At 43.3% G+C, this 15946-nt stretch overlaps 1 protein-coding gene across 3 annotated transcripts; it reads right to left on the bottom strand.

The window, feature by feature from the left end:
- Positions 1–12059: 12059 nt before the first annotated feature.
- LOC119363346 lies at positions 12060–15654 on the bottom strand. 3 transcript variants are annotated; one of them, XR_005173910.1, is made up of 3 exons: positions 15062–15654; positions 13580–13624; positions 12060–12542 (listed from the first exon to the last, which is right to left on the bottom strand). XR_005173910.1 is itself a non-coding variant. In XM_037628685.1 (3 exons), exons 1-3 carry the CDS (start codon positions 15276–15278, stop codon positions 12300–12302), a joined length of 516 nt encoding a protein of 171 aa, XP_037484582.1. In that variant the 5' UTR covers positions 15279–15654; the 3' UTR covers positions 12060–12299. The 3 variants fall into 3 exon arrangements, 1 of the variants encoding a protein (XP_037484582.1); XR_005173909.1 differs by having other exon boundaries at positions 13580–14949; XM_037628685.1 differs by having other exon boundaries at positions 13580–13635.
- Positions 15655–15946: the final 292 nt, after the last annotated feature.

Genomic DNA, 15946 nt, shown 5'->3' on the forward strand with positions numbered 1-15946 from the left:
GTCCAGTCCGACCAAGCCGAACCTTGTCCGGCTGCATGACACGCTCGAGGCTCCCAAATCATTTTCTCTGAATTTCCATCCATCATATAATAATTCCATCATAGTTGTCATGACTTCCCGCAACACCTTTAAGCCTCCTGTCGCGCCAATAATCTTTCATCCATGTCTGCCAAAACCCAAGGTTTCCAGTTTCGTTGAATTTCTCCACCTTAAACCCGATGCCCGATGCCATCGTGATTCTTCGTACAATCGACCTTGTGAAAAATAACTGAGCTTCTTTCCACGGTGCCAAAGTACACAAGCAAACCTAACGTGGTCACCTCCCAGTACTAGTAGCAATCCAATCAAAACGCTTTTGATCTTCACGTGTAGTAGCTCTAGCTCAACCTCCAATGATGTTTGTTGCTTTGTCAATGTCCCTGCTAGCTTCAATGGATACGTATAACTTGATGGATTTTCCTTTTTCGCTCAGAACAATCTGCTACCTTGCGTCGTATACATGAGGACTCGGTCCTCTTTTTTTCAACGAACAAATCTCGTGGAGCATGAATTGAACATGCATGGCAGACTCTTTTTTTGAGGCAAATGCATCGCAGACCTTCCAGGCTTCCACACAGAGTTTGCCAGCTCCTTCCGCGCCTTGTCCACCAGCACAAGACGTGCAGGCACCAGCTAGCCCCGATGGGCCAGCCCACACCGCGAGCACTTCGGCTTCGGCTGCATTGCCTGCCACGTGTGCCTCCGGATCGCATACTTGCGATCCGCACGCACACACCGCCGCGCGCGCCTGTATCCGCTGATCGATCGCCGCACGTCCCCAGCTGCCGCAACGCGCACGCGATCCTTCTGCATCCGACACCTACTGCAACTGCTGCTTTCCGATCCCGTCAAGAACTCCTCCAGCTTTCGATTGCCTCGTTTCCAATCTCGTCGGGAACCACGCCGCTGCCGGCTGCAATGTCAGACTTGATACTTCCTCTAGATCAAAATTCATAGCCTCCGAACCACCTAGCTCATAATACCACTTGTTAAAATAAATTTGAAATGCATTATCGTCGATCATCCAAGGACCAAGTAATCATATGAGGCACGACACCGAGATTTGTTAACGAGGTTCACCGGTATTGTTGGGGAACGTAGTAATTTTAAAAAAAATCCTACGCACACGCAAGATCATGGTGATGCATATCAACGAGAGGGGAGAGTGTGTCCACGTACCCTTGTAGACCGAAAGCGGAAGCGTTAGAACAACGCGGTTGATGTAGTCGTACGTCTTCACGGCCCGACCGATCAAGCACCGAAACTACGGCACCTCCGAGTTCTAGCACACGTTCAGCTCGATGACGTCCCTCGAACTCCGATCCAGCCGAGTGTCGAGGGAGAGTTCCGTCAGCATGACGGCGTGGTGATGATCTTGATGTTCTACCGTCGCAGGGCTTCGCCTAAGCACCGCTACGATATTATCGAGGTGGACTTGGTGGAGGGGGGCACCACACACGGCTAAGAGATCCAAGGGATCAATTGTTGTTGTGCCTAGAGGTGCCCCCCTGCCCCCGTATATAAAGGAGCAAGGCGGGAGGGGCGGCCGGCCTAGGAGGGGGCGCGCCAAGGGGAGTCCTACTCCCACCGGGAGTAGGACTCCCTCTTTCCTTGTTGGAGTAGGAGAAGGGGAAAGAGGGGGAGAGGAAGAAGGAAAGGGGGCTGCGCCCCTTGTCCAATTCGGACCAGAGAGGGGCGCAGGCCTCCTTCTTTTTGGCCTCTCTCCTCTATTCCCGTATGGCCCAATAAGGCCCATATACTCCCCGACGAATTCCCGTAACTCTCAGGTACTCCAAAAAATACCCGAATCATTCGGAACCTTTCCGAAGTCTGAATATAGTCGTCCAATATATCGATCTTTATGTCTCGACCATTTCGAGACTCCTCGTCATGTCCCCGATCTCATCCGGGACTCCGAACTCCTTCGGTACATCAAAACTCATAAACTCATAATATAACTGTCATCGAAACCTTAAGCGTGCGGACCCTACGGGTTCGAGAACAATGTAGACATGACCGAGACACGTTTCCAGTCAATAACCAATAGCGGAACCTGGATGCTCATATTGGCTCCCACGTATTCTACGAAGATCTTTATCGGTCAAACCGCATAACAACATACATTGTTCCCTTTGTCATCGGTATGTTACTTGCCCGAGATTCGATCGTCGGTATCCAATACCTAGTTCAATCTCGTTACCGGCAAGTCTTTTTACTCGTTACGTAATGCATCATTCCGTAACTAACTCATTAGTTACATTGCTTGCAAGGCTTATAGTGATGTGCATTACCGAGAGGGCCCAGAGATACCTCTCCGACTATCAGAGTGACAAATCCTAATCTCGAAATACGCCAACCCAACATTTACCTTCGGAGACACCTGTATAGCTCCTTTATAATCACCTAGTTACGTTGTGACGTTTGGTAGCACACAAAGTGTTCCTCCGGTAAATGAGAGTTGCATAATCTCATAGTCATAGGAACATGTATAAGTCATGAAGAAAGCAATAGCAACATACTAAATGATCAAGTGCTAAGCTAACGGAATGGGTCAAGTCAATCACATCATTCTCCTAATGATGTGATCCCGTTAATCAAATGACAACTCATGTCTATGGCTAGGAAACTTGACCATCTTTGATTCACGAGCTAGTCAAGTAGAGGCATACTAGTGACACTATGTTTGTCTATGTATTCACACATGTATTATGTTTCCGGTTAATACAATTCTAGCATGAATAATAAACATTTATCATGAAATAAGGAAATAAATAATAACTATATTATTGCCTCTAGGGCATATTTCCTTCGGTCTCCCACTTGCACTAGAGTCAATAATCTAGTTCACATCACCATGTGATTTAACACCAATATTCATATCTGTATATGATTAACACCCATAGTTCACATCGTCATGTGACCAACACCCAAAGGGTTTACTAGAGTCAATAATCTAGTTCACATCGCTTATGTGATTAACACCCAAAGAGTACTAAGGTGTGATCATGTTTTGCTTGTGAGAGAAGCTTAGTCAACGAGTCTGTCACATTCAGAGCCGTATGTATTTTGCAAATATTCTATGTCTACAATGCTCTGCACGGAGCTACTCTAGCTAATTGCTCCCACTTTCAATATGTATCTAGATTGAGACTTTAGAGTCATCTGGATCACTGCCAAAACTTGTATCGACGTAACCCTTTACGATGAACCTTTTGTCACCTCCATAATTGAGAAACATATCCTTATTCCACTAAGGATAATTTTGACCAATGTCCAGTGATCTACTCCTAGATCACTATTGTACTCCCTTGCCAAACCAGGTCAGAGTATACAGTAGGTTTGGTCCATAGCATGGCATACTTTTATAGAGCCTATGACTGATGCATAGGGAATGACTTTCATTCTCTTTCTATTTTCTGCTGTGGTCGGGATTTGAGTCTTACTCAATTTTATACCTTTGCAACACAAGCAAAGAACTCTTTCTTTGACTGTTCCATTTTGAACTACTTCAAAATCTTGTCAAGGTATGTACTCATTGAAAATCTTATCAAGCGTCTTGATCTATCTCAATAGATCTTGATGCTCAATATGTAAGTAGCTTTGCCGAGGTCTTTCTTTGAAAAAACTCCTTTCAAACACTCCTTTATGCTTTGCAGAATAATTCTACATTATTTCCGATCAACAATATGTCATTCACATATACTTATGAAAAATGTTGTAGTGCTCCCACTCACTTTCTTGTAAATACAGGCTTCACCGCAAGTCTGTATAAAACTGTACGCTTTGATCAACTTATCGAAGCGTATATTCCAACTCTGAGATGCTCGCACCAGTCCATAGATGGATTGTTGGAGCTTGCATATTTTGTTAGCACCTTTAGGATTGACAAAACCTTCTGGTTGCATCATATACAACTCTTCTTTAAGAAAACCATTAAGGAATGCAGTTTTGACATCCATTTGCCAGATTTCATAAATTGTGGCAATTGCTAACATGATTCGGACAGACTTAAGAATCGCTACAGTTGAGAAAATCTCATTGTAGTCAACACCTTGAACTTGTCAAAAACCTTTTTGCGACAAGTCGAGCTTTGTAGATAGTAACACTACTATCAACGTCCGTCTTCCTCTTGAAGATCCATTTATTTTCTATGGTTTGCCGATCATCGGGCAAGTCCACCAAAGTCCACACTTTGTTCTCATACATGGATCCTATCTCAGATTTCATGGCCTCCAGCCATTTTGCGGAATCTGGGCTCATCATCGCTTCCTCATAGTTCGTAGGTTTATCATGGTCTAGTAACATGACTTTCAGAACAGGATTACCGTACCACTCTGGTGCGGACCGTACTCTGGAAGACCTACGAGGTTCTGTAATAACTGGATCAGAAGTTTCATGATCATCATCATTAGCTTCCTCACTAATTGGTGTAGGAATCACTGGAACTGATTTCAGTGATGAACTATTTTCCAATTCAGGATAAGATACAGTTACCTCATCAAGTTCTACTTTCCTCCCACTCACTTCTTTTGAGAGAAACTCCTTCTCTAGAAAGGATCCATTTTTAGCAACGAATATCTTGCCTTCGGATCTGTGATATAAGGTGTACCCAACAGTTTCCTTTGGGTATTCTATGAAGATGCACTTCTCCAATTTGGGTTTGAGCTTATCAGGATGATACTTTTTCACACAAGCATCGCAGCTCCAAACTTTAAGAAACGACAACTTGTGTTTCTTGCTAAACCACAGTTCATATGCTGTCGTCTCAACGGATTTAGATGGTGCCCTTTTAACGTGAATGCAGCTGTCTCTAATGCATAACCCCAAAACAATAGTGGTAAATCAGTAAGAGACATCATAGATCGCACCATATCCAATAAAGTGCGGTTACGACATTCGGACACACCTTAACGTTGTGGTGTTCCAGGTGGCGTGAGCTGTGAAACTATTTCACATTGTTTTACTTGAAGATCAAACTCGTAACTCAAATATTCGTCTCCGTGATCAGATCGCAGAAACTTTATTATCTTGTTACGATGATTTTTCCACTTCACTCTGAAATTCTTTGAACCTTTCAACTATTTCAGACTTATGTTTCATCAAGTAGATATACCCATATCTGCTCAAATCATCTTGTGAAGGTCAGAAAATAATGATACTTGCCACGAGCATCAACACTCATTGGATCGCATACATCGGTATGTATTATTTCCAATAAGTCAGTAGCTTGTTCCATTGTTCCGGAGAACGGAGTTTTAGTCATCTTGCCCAAAAGGCACGGTTCACAAGCATCAAATGATTCATAACCAAGTGATTCCGAAAATCCATCTTTATGAAGTTTCATCATGCGCTTTACACCGATATGACCCAAACGGCAGTGCCACAAATAAGTTGCACTATCATTATTAACTTTGCATCTTTTGGCATCAATATTATGAATATGTGTATCACTACGATCGAGATCCAACAAACTATTTTCATTGGGTGTATAACCATCGAAGGTCTTATTCATGTAAACAGAATAACAATTATTCTTTAACTTCAAATGAATAACCGTATCGCGATAAACATGATCAAATCATATTCATGCTCAACGCAAACGCTAAATAACATTTATTTATGTTTAACACCAATCTCGAAAATATAGGGAGTGTGTGATGATGATCATATCAATCTTGCAACTATTTCCAACACTCATCATCACTTCCCCTCAACTAGTCTCTGTTTATTATGTAACTCATGTTTCGAGTTACTAATCTTAGCAATCGAACAAGTATCAAATACTCAGGGGCTACTATAAACACTAGTAAGGCACACATCAAACACCTGTATATCAAATATACCCTTGTTCACTTTGCCATCCTTCTTATCCACCAAATATTTAGGGCATTTCCGCTTCCAGTGACCATTTCCTTTGCAGTGTAAGCACTCAGTTTCAGGCTTTGGTCTAGCTTTGGTCTTCTTCACGGGAGTGACAACTTGTTTGCCATTCTACTTGAAGTTTCCCTTTCTTTCCCTTTGCCCTTTTCTTGAAACTAGTGGTCTTGTCAATCATCAACACTTGATGCTCTTTCTTGATTTCTACCTTCGTCGATTTCAACATCACGAAGAGCTCGGGAATCGTTTTCGTCATCCCTTGCATACTATAGTTCATCACGAAGTTCTAGTAACTTAGTGATGGTGACTAGAGAATTCTGTCAATCACTATCTTATCTGGAAGATTAACTCCCACTTGATTCAAGCGATTGAAGTACCCAGACAATCTGAGCACATGCTCACTAGTCGAGCGATTCTCCTCCATCTTTTAGCTATAGAACTTGTTGGAGACTTCATATCTCTCAACTCGGGTATTTGCTTGAAATATTAACTTCAATTCCTGGAACATCTCATATGGTCCATGACGTTCAAAACATCTTTGAAGTCCCGATTCTAAGCCGTTAAGCATGGTGCACTAAACTATCAAGTAGTCATCATATTGAGCTAGCCAAATGTTCATAACGTCTGCATCTGCTCCTGCAATAGGTTTGTCACCTAGCGGTGCATCAAGGACATAATTCTTCTATGCTGCAATAAGGATAAACCTCAGATCACGAATCCAATCCGCATCATTGCAACTAACATCTTTCAACACATTTTTCTCTAGGAACATATTAAAATAAACATATGAAAGCAACAACGTGAGCTATTGATATATAACATAATTTGCAAAATACTACCAGGACTAAGTTCATGATAAATTAAAGTTCAATTAATCATATTACTTAAGAACTCCCACTTAGACAGACATCTCTCTAGTCATCTAAGTGATCACGTGATCCAAATCAACTAAACCATGTCTGATCATCACGTGAGATGGAGTAGTTTCAATGGTGAACATCACTATGTTGATCATATCTACTATATGATTCACGTTCGACCTTTCGGTCTCCGTGTTCCAAGGCCATATCTGTTATATGTTAGGCTCGTCAAGTTTAACCTGAGTATTCCGCGTGTGCAACTGTTTTGCACCCGTTGTATTTGAACGTAGAGCCTATCACACCCGATCATCACGTGGTGTCTCAGCACGAAGAACTTTCGCAACGGTGCATACTCAGGGAGAACACTTCTTGATAATTTTAGTGAGAGATCATCTTAAAATGTTACTGTCAATCAAAGCAAGATAAGATGCATAAAGGATAAACATCACATGCAATCAATATAAGTGATATGATATGGCCATCATCATCTTGTGCTTGTGATCTCCATCTCCGAAGCACCGTCATGATCACCATTGTCACCGGCGCGACACCTTGATCTCCATCGTAGCATCGTTGTCGTTACGCCATCTATTGCTTCTACGACTATCGCTACCGCTTAGTGATAAAGTAAAGCAATTACAGGGCGTTTGCATTTCATACAATAAAGCGGCAACCATATGGCTCCTGCCAGTTGCCGATAACTTCGGTTACAAAACATGATCATCTCATATAATAAAATATAGCATCACGTCTTGACCATATCACATCACAACATGCCCTGCAAAAACAAGTTAGACGTCCTCTACTTTGTTGTTGCAAATTTTTACGTGGTTGCTACGGGCTTAGCAAGAACCGTTCTTACCTACGCATCAAAACCACAATGATAGTTCGTCAAGTTAGTGTTGTTTTAACCTTCGCAAGGACCGGGCGTAGCCACACTCGGTTCAACTAAAGTGAGAGAGACAGACACTCGCCAGTCACCTTTAAGCACGAGTGCTCGTAACGGTGAAACCAGTCTCGCGTAAGCGTACGTGTAATGTCGGTCCGGACCGCTTCATCTCACAATACCGCTGAACCAAAGTATGACATGTTGGTAAGCAGTATGACTTGTATCGCCCACAACTCACTTGTGTTTAACTCGTGCATATGACATCTACGCATAAAACCAGGCTCTGATACCACTATTGGGGAACGTAATAATTTCAAAAAAATTCCTACGCACATGCAAGATCATGGTGATGCATAGCAACGAGAGGGGAGAGTGTGTCCACGTACCCTTATAGACCAAAAGCGGAAGCGTTAGAACAACGCGGTTGATGTAGTCGTACGTCTTCACGGCCCGACCGATCAAGCACCGAAACTACGGCACCTCCGAGTTCTAGCACACGTTCAGCTCGATGACGTCCCTCGAACTCCGATCCAGCCAAGTGTCGAGGGAGAGTTCCGTCAGCACGACGGCGTGGTGACGATCTTGATGTTCTACCGTCGCAGGGCTTCGCCTAAGCACCGCTACGATATTATCGAGGTGGACTTGATGGAGGGGGGCACCGCACACGGCTAAGAGATCCAAGGGATCAATTGTTGTTGTGCCTAGAGGTGCCCCCCTGCCCCCGTATATAAAGGAGCAAGTGGGGAGGGGGCGGCCGGCCTAGGAGGGGCGCGCCAAGGGGAGTCCTACTCCCACCGGGAGTAGGACTCCCTCTTTCCTTGTTGGAGTAGGAGAAGGGGAAAGAGGGGGAGAGGAAGAAGGAAAGGGGGCTGCGCCCCTTGTCCAATTCGGACCAGAAGGGGGGCGCAGGCCTCCTTCCTTTTGGCCTCTCTCCTCTATTCCCGTATGGCCCAATAAGGCCCATATACTCCCCGGCGAATTCCCGTAACTCTCCGGTACTCCAAAAAATACCCGAATCACTCGGAACCTTTTCGAAGTCCGAATATAGTCGTCCAATATATCGATCTTTACGTCTCGACCATTACGAGACTCCTCGTCATGTCCTCGATCTCATCCGGGACGCCGAACTCCTTCGGTACATCAAAACTCATAAACTCATAATATAACTGTCATCGAAACCTTAAGCGTGCGGACCCTACGGGTTCGAGAACAATGTAGACATGACCGAGACACGTTTCCGGTCAATAACCAATAGCGGAACCTGGATGCTCATATTGGCTCCCACATATTCTACGAAGATCTTTATCGGTCAAACCGCATAACAACATACGTTGTTCCCTTTGTCATCGGTATGTTATTTGCCCGAGATTCGATCGTCGGTATCCAATACCTAGTTCAATCTCGTTACCGGCAAGTCTCTTTACTCGTTACGTAATGCATCATTCCGTAACTAACTCATTAGTTACATTGCTTGCAAGGCTTATAGTGATGTGCATTACCGAGAGGGCCCAGAGATACCTCTCCGACTATCAGAGTGACAAATCCTAATCTCGAAATACGCCAACCCAACATTTACCTTCGGAGACACCTGTATAGCTCCTTTATAATCACCTAGTTACGTTGTGATGTTTGGTAGCACACAAAGTGTTCCTCTGGTAAACGGGAGTTGCATAATCTCATAGTAATAGGAACATGTATAAGTCATGAAGAAAGCAATAGCAACATACTAAACGATCAAGTGCTAAGCTAACGGAATGGGTCAAGTCAATCACATCATTCTTCTAATGATGTGATCCCGTTAATCAAATGACAACTCATGTCTATGGCTAGGAAACTTAACCATCTTTGATTCACGAGCTAGTCAAGTAGAGGCATACTAGCGACACTATGTTTGTCTATGTATTCACACATGTATTATGTTTCCGGTTAATACAATTCTAGCATGAATAATAAACATTTATCATGAAATAAGGAAATAAATAATAACTATATTATTGCCTCTAGGGCATATTTCCTTCAGGTATGACTACATCCCCGGGGTCTGACTACGGGCGCTCCTCCCCGTGACACCGTCACAATATCACACACCGGCCACCCAGGCGCCGACACACGTCGCCGGCTCCCCCTGCGTACATGTGCTATTATGTTGGCATATATTACATCGTGTGTCTACCCTCTCTATATATGAGAGGCATAGGATACAAGTGTAGGACACAACTCCATATCCTATCTAAACACAATACTACTCAGAGTCCAACTGTAACCTAGTTTATACACATATTTGACACAACTCTAACGGAGTAGAACATTCAGGGCAGAAGTACTAGTCCGTGAAACTAACTGCTGCCTTAAGCACGCATGCCATCTACAACCAAAACCTCAAATCCTCCTATATACATCCAGGCGAACAATCCGGTCAATAACCGGTTACGAAATTGCTACCCAATCGGCTCTCTCAAACCAGCCGGGTTGTCTGGCATCCCGCAAATCGAACGCATATGTGGGGTGGTCCCGACATAGTTGGATGTGTCGGATCCAACCCATATGTGGGGCGGTCCGGACGCACTCAGATGCGTTTGATTCAGCCCATATGTGGGGCAGCCAGGACGCGTCGGATCCGGCTCACGCTGGCCCATCCAATTCCCACGCGCCCCCGCAATATCCACTCGAACCAAACCCTAGTCAAAATCCACACTCTTCTCGACCGCTCTTCGTTTCCACTGCCAAGATTTTTTTTTCAAATTCATAATTTTATAAAATTGGAAGATTATATGAATTCACATTTTTAAAATCACTAACAATTTTTAATTCACAAACAACTTATTGAATTAAGGAATACTTTTAAAAAATTTGAGAACATTTTTTAAACTTTATGAAAATTTGTCCACACTTTTTTTTAATTTTAAACATTTAGGAAAAATAAAAATATTTTAAATTCCATTAAAAAGACAAAAAGGTAAAACAAAATGTAAAATGAGAAATTAGAAAAGAAACAAAAAGAAAAAAGAAAAGGAAAGAAAAAACAGAGGCCCTACCATGCATAGAGCCAGCCCAAAGCGCGCGGGCATTTCCTCTTCGGCACCTTCAGCGCCCGTGAACGTTAACTAGCGCTGAAGGCCCTCTTACCTTGGCCGGTCAATCTAGGGTGCAACGGGAGAGACCTTTTCCTGGTTTTGGGAAGCTTCCAGAAGTTTCCCAGCCAAAAAATTTCGATTTTTGTTTTTTCTGGACCGGTCTTGTTTTCTTTTTCTTTATTTTCCTTTTACATTTTTCTTTTTCTATTTTCTTTTTCAAAATGCATGATTTTTTTTCAAATTAGATAAATATACGTATTTTTAAATCGATGGACTCTTTTTCGAAGTTGATGAACTTTTTTTTCAAGTTCATGATTTTTTCAATATTGATGAACTTCTTTTTTGAAATCTATGAAGTATTCTTAAAACTTTTGAATGTTTTTTCAAAATTGATGAACTGTTTTTAAAACTTGCCAAATGAACATTTCAAAAATTGGTGAAGATTTTTTAAAATTGATGTACTTTTTTCAAAGTTGATGATATTATTGAAATTCACGAACTTTTTTCAATCTGTGTGAAACCTCTTCTTTCAAAATCATGAACTTTTTTTCAATTCATGAACTTAAAAAATTCAAATGCATGGCCTTTTTTGAATTCGAAAAGTTTTTTGAATTTGTTATGTTCTTTTGGAGTTCCTGATTTTTTTCCGGGCGAGCAAGCAGTCGTTCGGCAGTAGTGACCGTTTGTTTTTTGTTTTTCCGAGCAAGAGCCCGCGCTCGTAGGCCGCCCCATGCAGCCACGGTGCGACGCAAAACGCGTCAATTTGGAGCTCACGTTTGCTCGTCTGCGATCGCGCGCATGCGCCACAGCCCATATGTGAAATGTGCAACTTGATATATTTTTTTCTCAACACGGCGGGTGGAGCTCGTTGAGAAATGAAAAATAATCTAGTACGAAGATACACTGTAATTTGAGATACAGGCAACAGCCACGGTAGCCGGAAGTTGATAGTATAATTATCTCTATTTTTAATGGAGCAGTTGATGAATAGTCCGCCGGTTATTTTTCGCTGGTTTTATTTCGTCTACCCTCCCACCTTCGTCCAGTTTTTTTTTCGTCCCTCCTCCCACCTCCCCATCAACGTTGGTTTCTTATTCACCGGTTTATTTACCCCTCAGCTCTTTCCTTGCAAATCAGCACTTTCCAAACGTACACGCAATCACGGATCTAACTTTACTAACTTACCCAAATCAACCGATACCTTCCATTATCGCAAATTCTTTAGGAAACAAATAATAGATTTTAAGGAAACAAATAAAAGATTTTAAAGACGCATCATACAACATAGAAAAAAATCTCATTATGAAAGCATTATGTACCTACTTAATTTGTTATGAAATATTATCTGTACAGATCATGGGTCCCTCACGTACTACAATCGATCGCTATCCACTCTTTCCTTTCACAATTACAACTTTTCTAAGATATCTATTCATACCGTGGCCAGGATCAATCTATTCAATTATCAATTAAAAATAATTAAAGACGGCGAGCATCAATCAGTTCATATACAAAATCAATCATCAATGATTCCATATCTAAAATGAAGCATCCATGCCTTCAACCTCGCGAGCACAAAAGCCACGAACGGTGGTGTAGCAGCCACCAACACCCAAGACGGCGACCATGGCATCGGCCCCGAACCCTCTCCCTTATGAACAAATTGGAGGTGGCCGCGGCGGCTAGAATTTTGGACCGGCCATGGCTCGGGAGAACCAGCAAGCGACGGCGGCGGTGCTTTGATCTGTACAGGTACTCCCCATCTGACCTACATTTCATCCTTCCTCCCCATCTTCCTTGCATCTACGTACATGTCTTTTGTTTGTGAGTATAGCTACCCCATGCATATACGTAAGTATAAGTATAGCTATTGGAGGCGGCAACGGCAGCTGGTGGGCAAGTCAGGTTTTCTCCCAAGTTGGTCTTCCGTAAGTATAGCTACGTACCCCTTGCATCTACCTATATGTCTTTGTTCTATTATTTCTAATTGATGGTATATGAGCTTAAAAAATGTTGGTTCCTGTCTACAGTAGTACTACCAATGGACTTCTCGGTCCATATAATTTGTTTACAAGATGTTATTTTCATTATCATCTTTGGCTTTGTTCTATTGCAGTTCGTGACCAAACTGGTGCATCATGGTATAAATGTGACCTTCTTACCCATGTACACACAAGAGGCTTAGAGAATGGTTGTGGATCAGGCCATCAGGGGATATGGAGCACGAGCGAGGGGAAGAGTAAATAATGTTGGGAGCACAAACTGATATTTTGAATCAAAATACCATCTAAACTTGTATTGTTTTCATGTGAGTTTACAATTTCTAAATGCTAATCGGGTAATTTAGTATGGATTTTTTCACAGATAACACCTAAATTAGTGTCTTTCTTTGTTCCTGTGAATACCTAATTTCAGTAAATATTCATAAATCATAACCAACTTCGTGGGACAAATATAAATTTGTTTACTCTTTCAGTTTTCTATCAGTTTTCTTAAATAGCAAGCGGTATGTTTTGCTATCAGATTACTTTAAAGGCAATATAAATAATCCTTGAGCGTTAACTAATCTTGGTGTATAAACGATAATAAAATATCTAATTGTAAATAATACACTAAATAAAATATTTAGCAAGTTCTGATTTTTTAGATCTTTACTACTGTACTTTATTGGCAGGTGTGCTTCTGGAGTTAAGCATTAATCAAAATTTGACAGCCTATCATGTTCGTATCTTTCATTTTTTTCACGTTGGGGTAAAATAGTCAACAGATTATGTTCATAACTTTGCTACAAGAATGTATAAGGGAAAAAGGAAAGAGATGGGCCGCATACAGGAACATACCATGTAATTTGTCGTCCTATATATTGTGAACCTCCTCTGCCATCCCTTCTCCCCCCCTCGTCCATCACAGATAACCAAGGAACATCAACAAGTGAATGAGCATCAAGGATAGTCAAGAACTAAAGCAAGTGGATCTAAGTATGAACATCTGTGTATATTTTTCTTATCTATAAATGTGTAATAATTATTAGATATGGAACAACAAAGTTCATGGAACACAATGAGATCACGCCAACACTCTAGCTAAATTAATTTTATACTCATCTACTATTTCACATAAATCAATTGTGTCTGCCCAGCAGATTATTTGGCATTAGATGACTCTAAGGACTTGTAAGCACAATGCAAAATTCTGGCATGAATCCACCAGTTCACCACACACATGTACATATGTACAAAAAATTGAGTAGGCAAGTAGTAGACAAAAAGTTTTGAGGGCAATCAGTAGACAAACAATTTTTAGGGCAAGAAATTAACAATATGAGTGTGTCTCAAGCCTCAACACAAATGGTAGATTTCAGCTCATCATCAGCTTCTGGCTCATGCAGCAGCAGTTCAATTTTACGGAGAAATACCATGTACGACTTAGATTTCTTCATTGTGGTTTCTTGAGTAACAAAACACAGGCGAGAAGCTATGATAAAACTGCAGTATACACAATATCTTCAATATTAGCATGTGAACCACATTATCGGTCCTAAAAAAAACTCATTATCAAACTCATCTTTTTTTGTAACTCATCTACTGTTGATGTTGACACCGTGAACTCTGAACAGGTTAAACATTCTGAAGCAAAGATGCTAAGGAATGCATATGCATTTACCATAAGTGTACTACAAAACCAACTAACAAAAATATAGCAAAAATTGTGCCTATCCTTCCATTTTTACCATGTTAGGTAGGGACGGGGATGGCACAATATCTTCAGTATTAGCATGTGAACTCTTAACTGGTTAATTTTTTTGAAGCCAGTATCAGCAAGAGTGCATTATGCATAGTTTACCCCACTCGTCTCCTGCATATGTTGATACCAAAAACAACATCTGTTTCTTTAGATTTTCTGTGTGTGGTGGTGGTAACGATTGGTCGTGGCATTGTCACGGTAAATTGTGGTGCTATGTTCTGCCGATTTGTTTGTTAGTTAGTCTGCTTCAACTTTCAATCACTGCTTCAACTTACTAGATTACTGTCGGTGACGACGACTGCAGTTAAGTACCCACCGTATAGTACGTACAAGATTACTAACATCACACGACCGTTGCGCTTTAGTGCCTAGAGTATTACTGTCAGTACACGAATGCTGCACTTTAGCTTGCCATTTAGATCAAGCTGTCCCGTGCTCCCGTGGCTACATGCCTGCACCTTCTTCACTAAAGATTCAGACGGGTAAAGCTCTGTCATGAGGAGAAGACAGCAGGGGAGAGGACAATGGCAACAACAACGGGCAGGAAGGCCAGCGGATTGGGGGATCGATGGTCTCACCAGAGATGGGAGGCGCGGCGGCGACGACGTCTGGCAAGTCGAAGTTGAGTCCCTGGCGGATGGTGGGCACCCTGCTAATGATCATCGCGAGGAAGGCGCCGGAGCTGCCACCGACGTCGACGAGCATGGCCACGCCCTCAAACCCTCCACCGAGGCAGTACCCATCCAGCAGCACCTCCATGAACGGCTCCAACACGCCGGTCACGGCCTGGAGCATCACCTCGTTCGCCTCCTGGTCCTGGCCTTAGTAGGCGTAGGCGGGGAGGCCGGCGTGGGCGCGCGCGAAGGGCTCGACACCGGCGGGGTCGAGCACGGCCTCGTGGAGCCGCGGCCACGCCAGCACAAGCACGTACCACCGTCGGCTGTGTGTTCGGAGAAGACGCTGCTGGAGGCGAGCAGGCGACGGACGGGTTCGGGTGGCCCGGCGGGAGCAGCTCCACGGCCGAGAGCGGCGTGTTGGCGCCTCCCGCCAACACCGCGGTCGGCGCCAGTTGCAACGGGGCCAGATGTGGGCGGATCTGGTCGCTCGACCTGCTAATTTTCCTCTCCGATGAACCGGGGGAGGGGATGAGAAGGGGCGCATGGGAGGCGAGGTCGTCTCGGCCAAATGGGAGAGGAGTAAGGGCGGAGGCCAGGGGCGACGCGGCGGGGAGATGAGTAGAGGGAGAGGAGTATAGCTGGCCAAATGGGCCGGGATAGTTGGGCCGGCCCGGTAGCACGGCCGGCACGGCACGGCACGTGCTAAACGGGCCGGGCCCGGCACGCGGCACGCCATGGGCCGTGCCTGGGCCTGAAGGGCGAGCACGCGGGTCGGCACGGCACGGCCCGATTAACTTTTTTATATTTTTTTATGCATTCTAATATGGGCCAACAGGTAAAAATAGG

Source organism: Triticum dicoccoides, chromosome 2B (assembly GCF_002162155.2).
Source record: "Triticum dicoccoides isolate Atlit2015 ecotype Zavitan chromosome 2B, WEW_v2.0, whole genome shotgun sequence".
NCBI classification, from domain to species: domain Eukaryota; kingdom Viridiplantae; phylum Streptophyta; class Magnoliopsida; order Poales; family Poaceae; genus Triticum; species Triticum dicoccoides.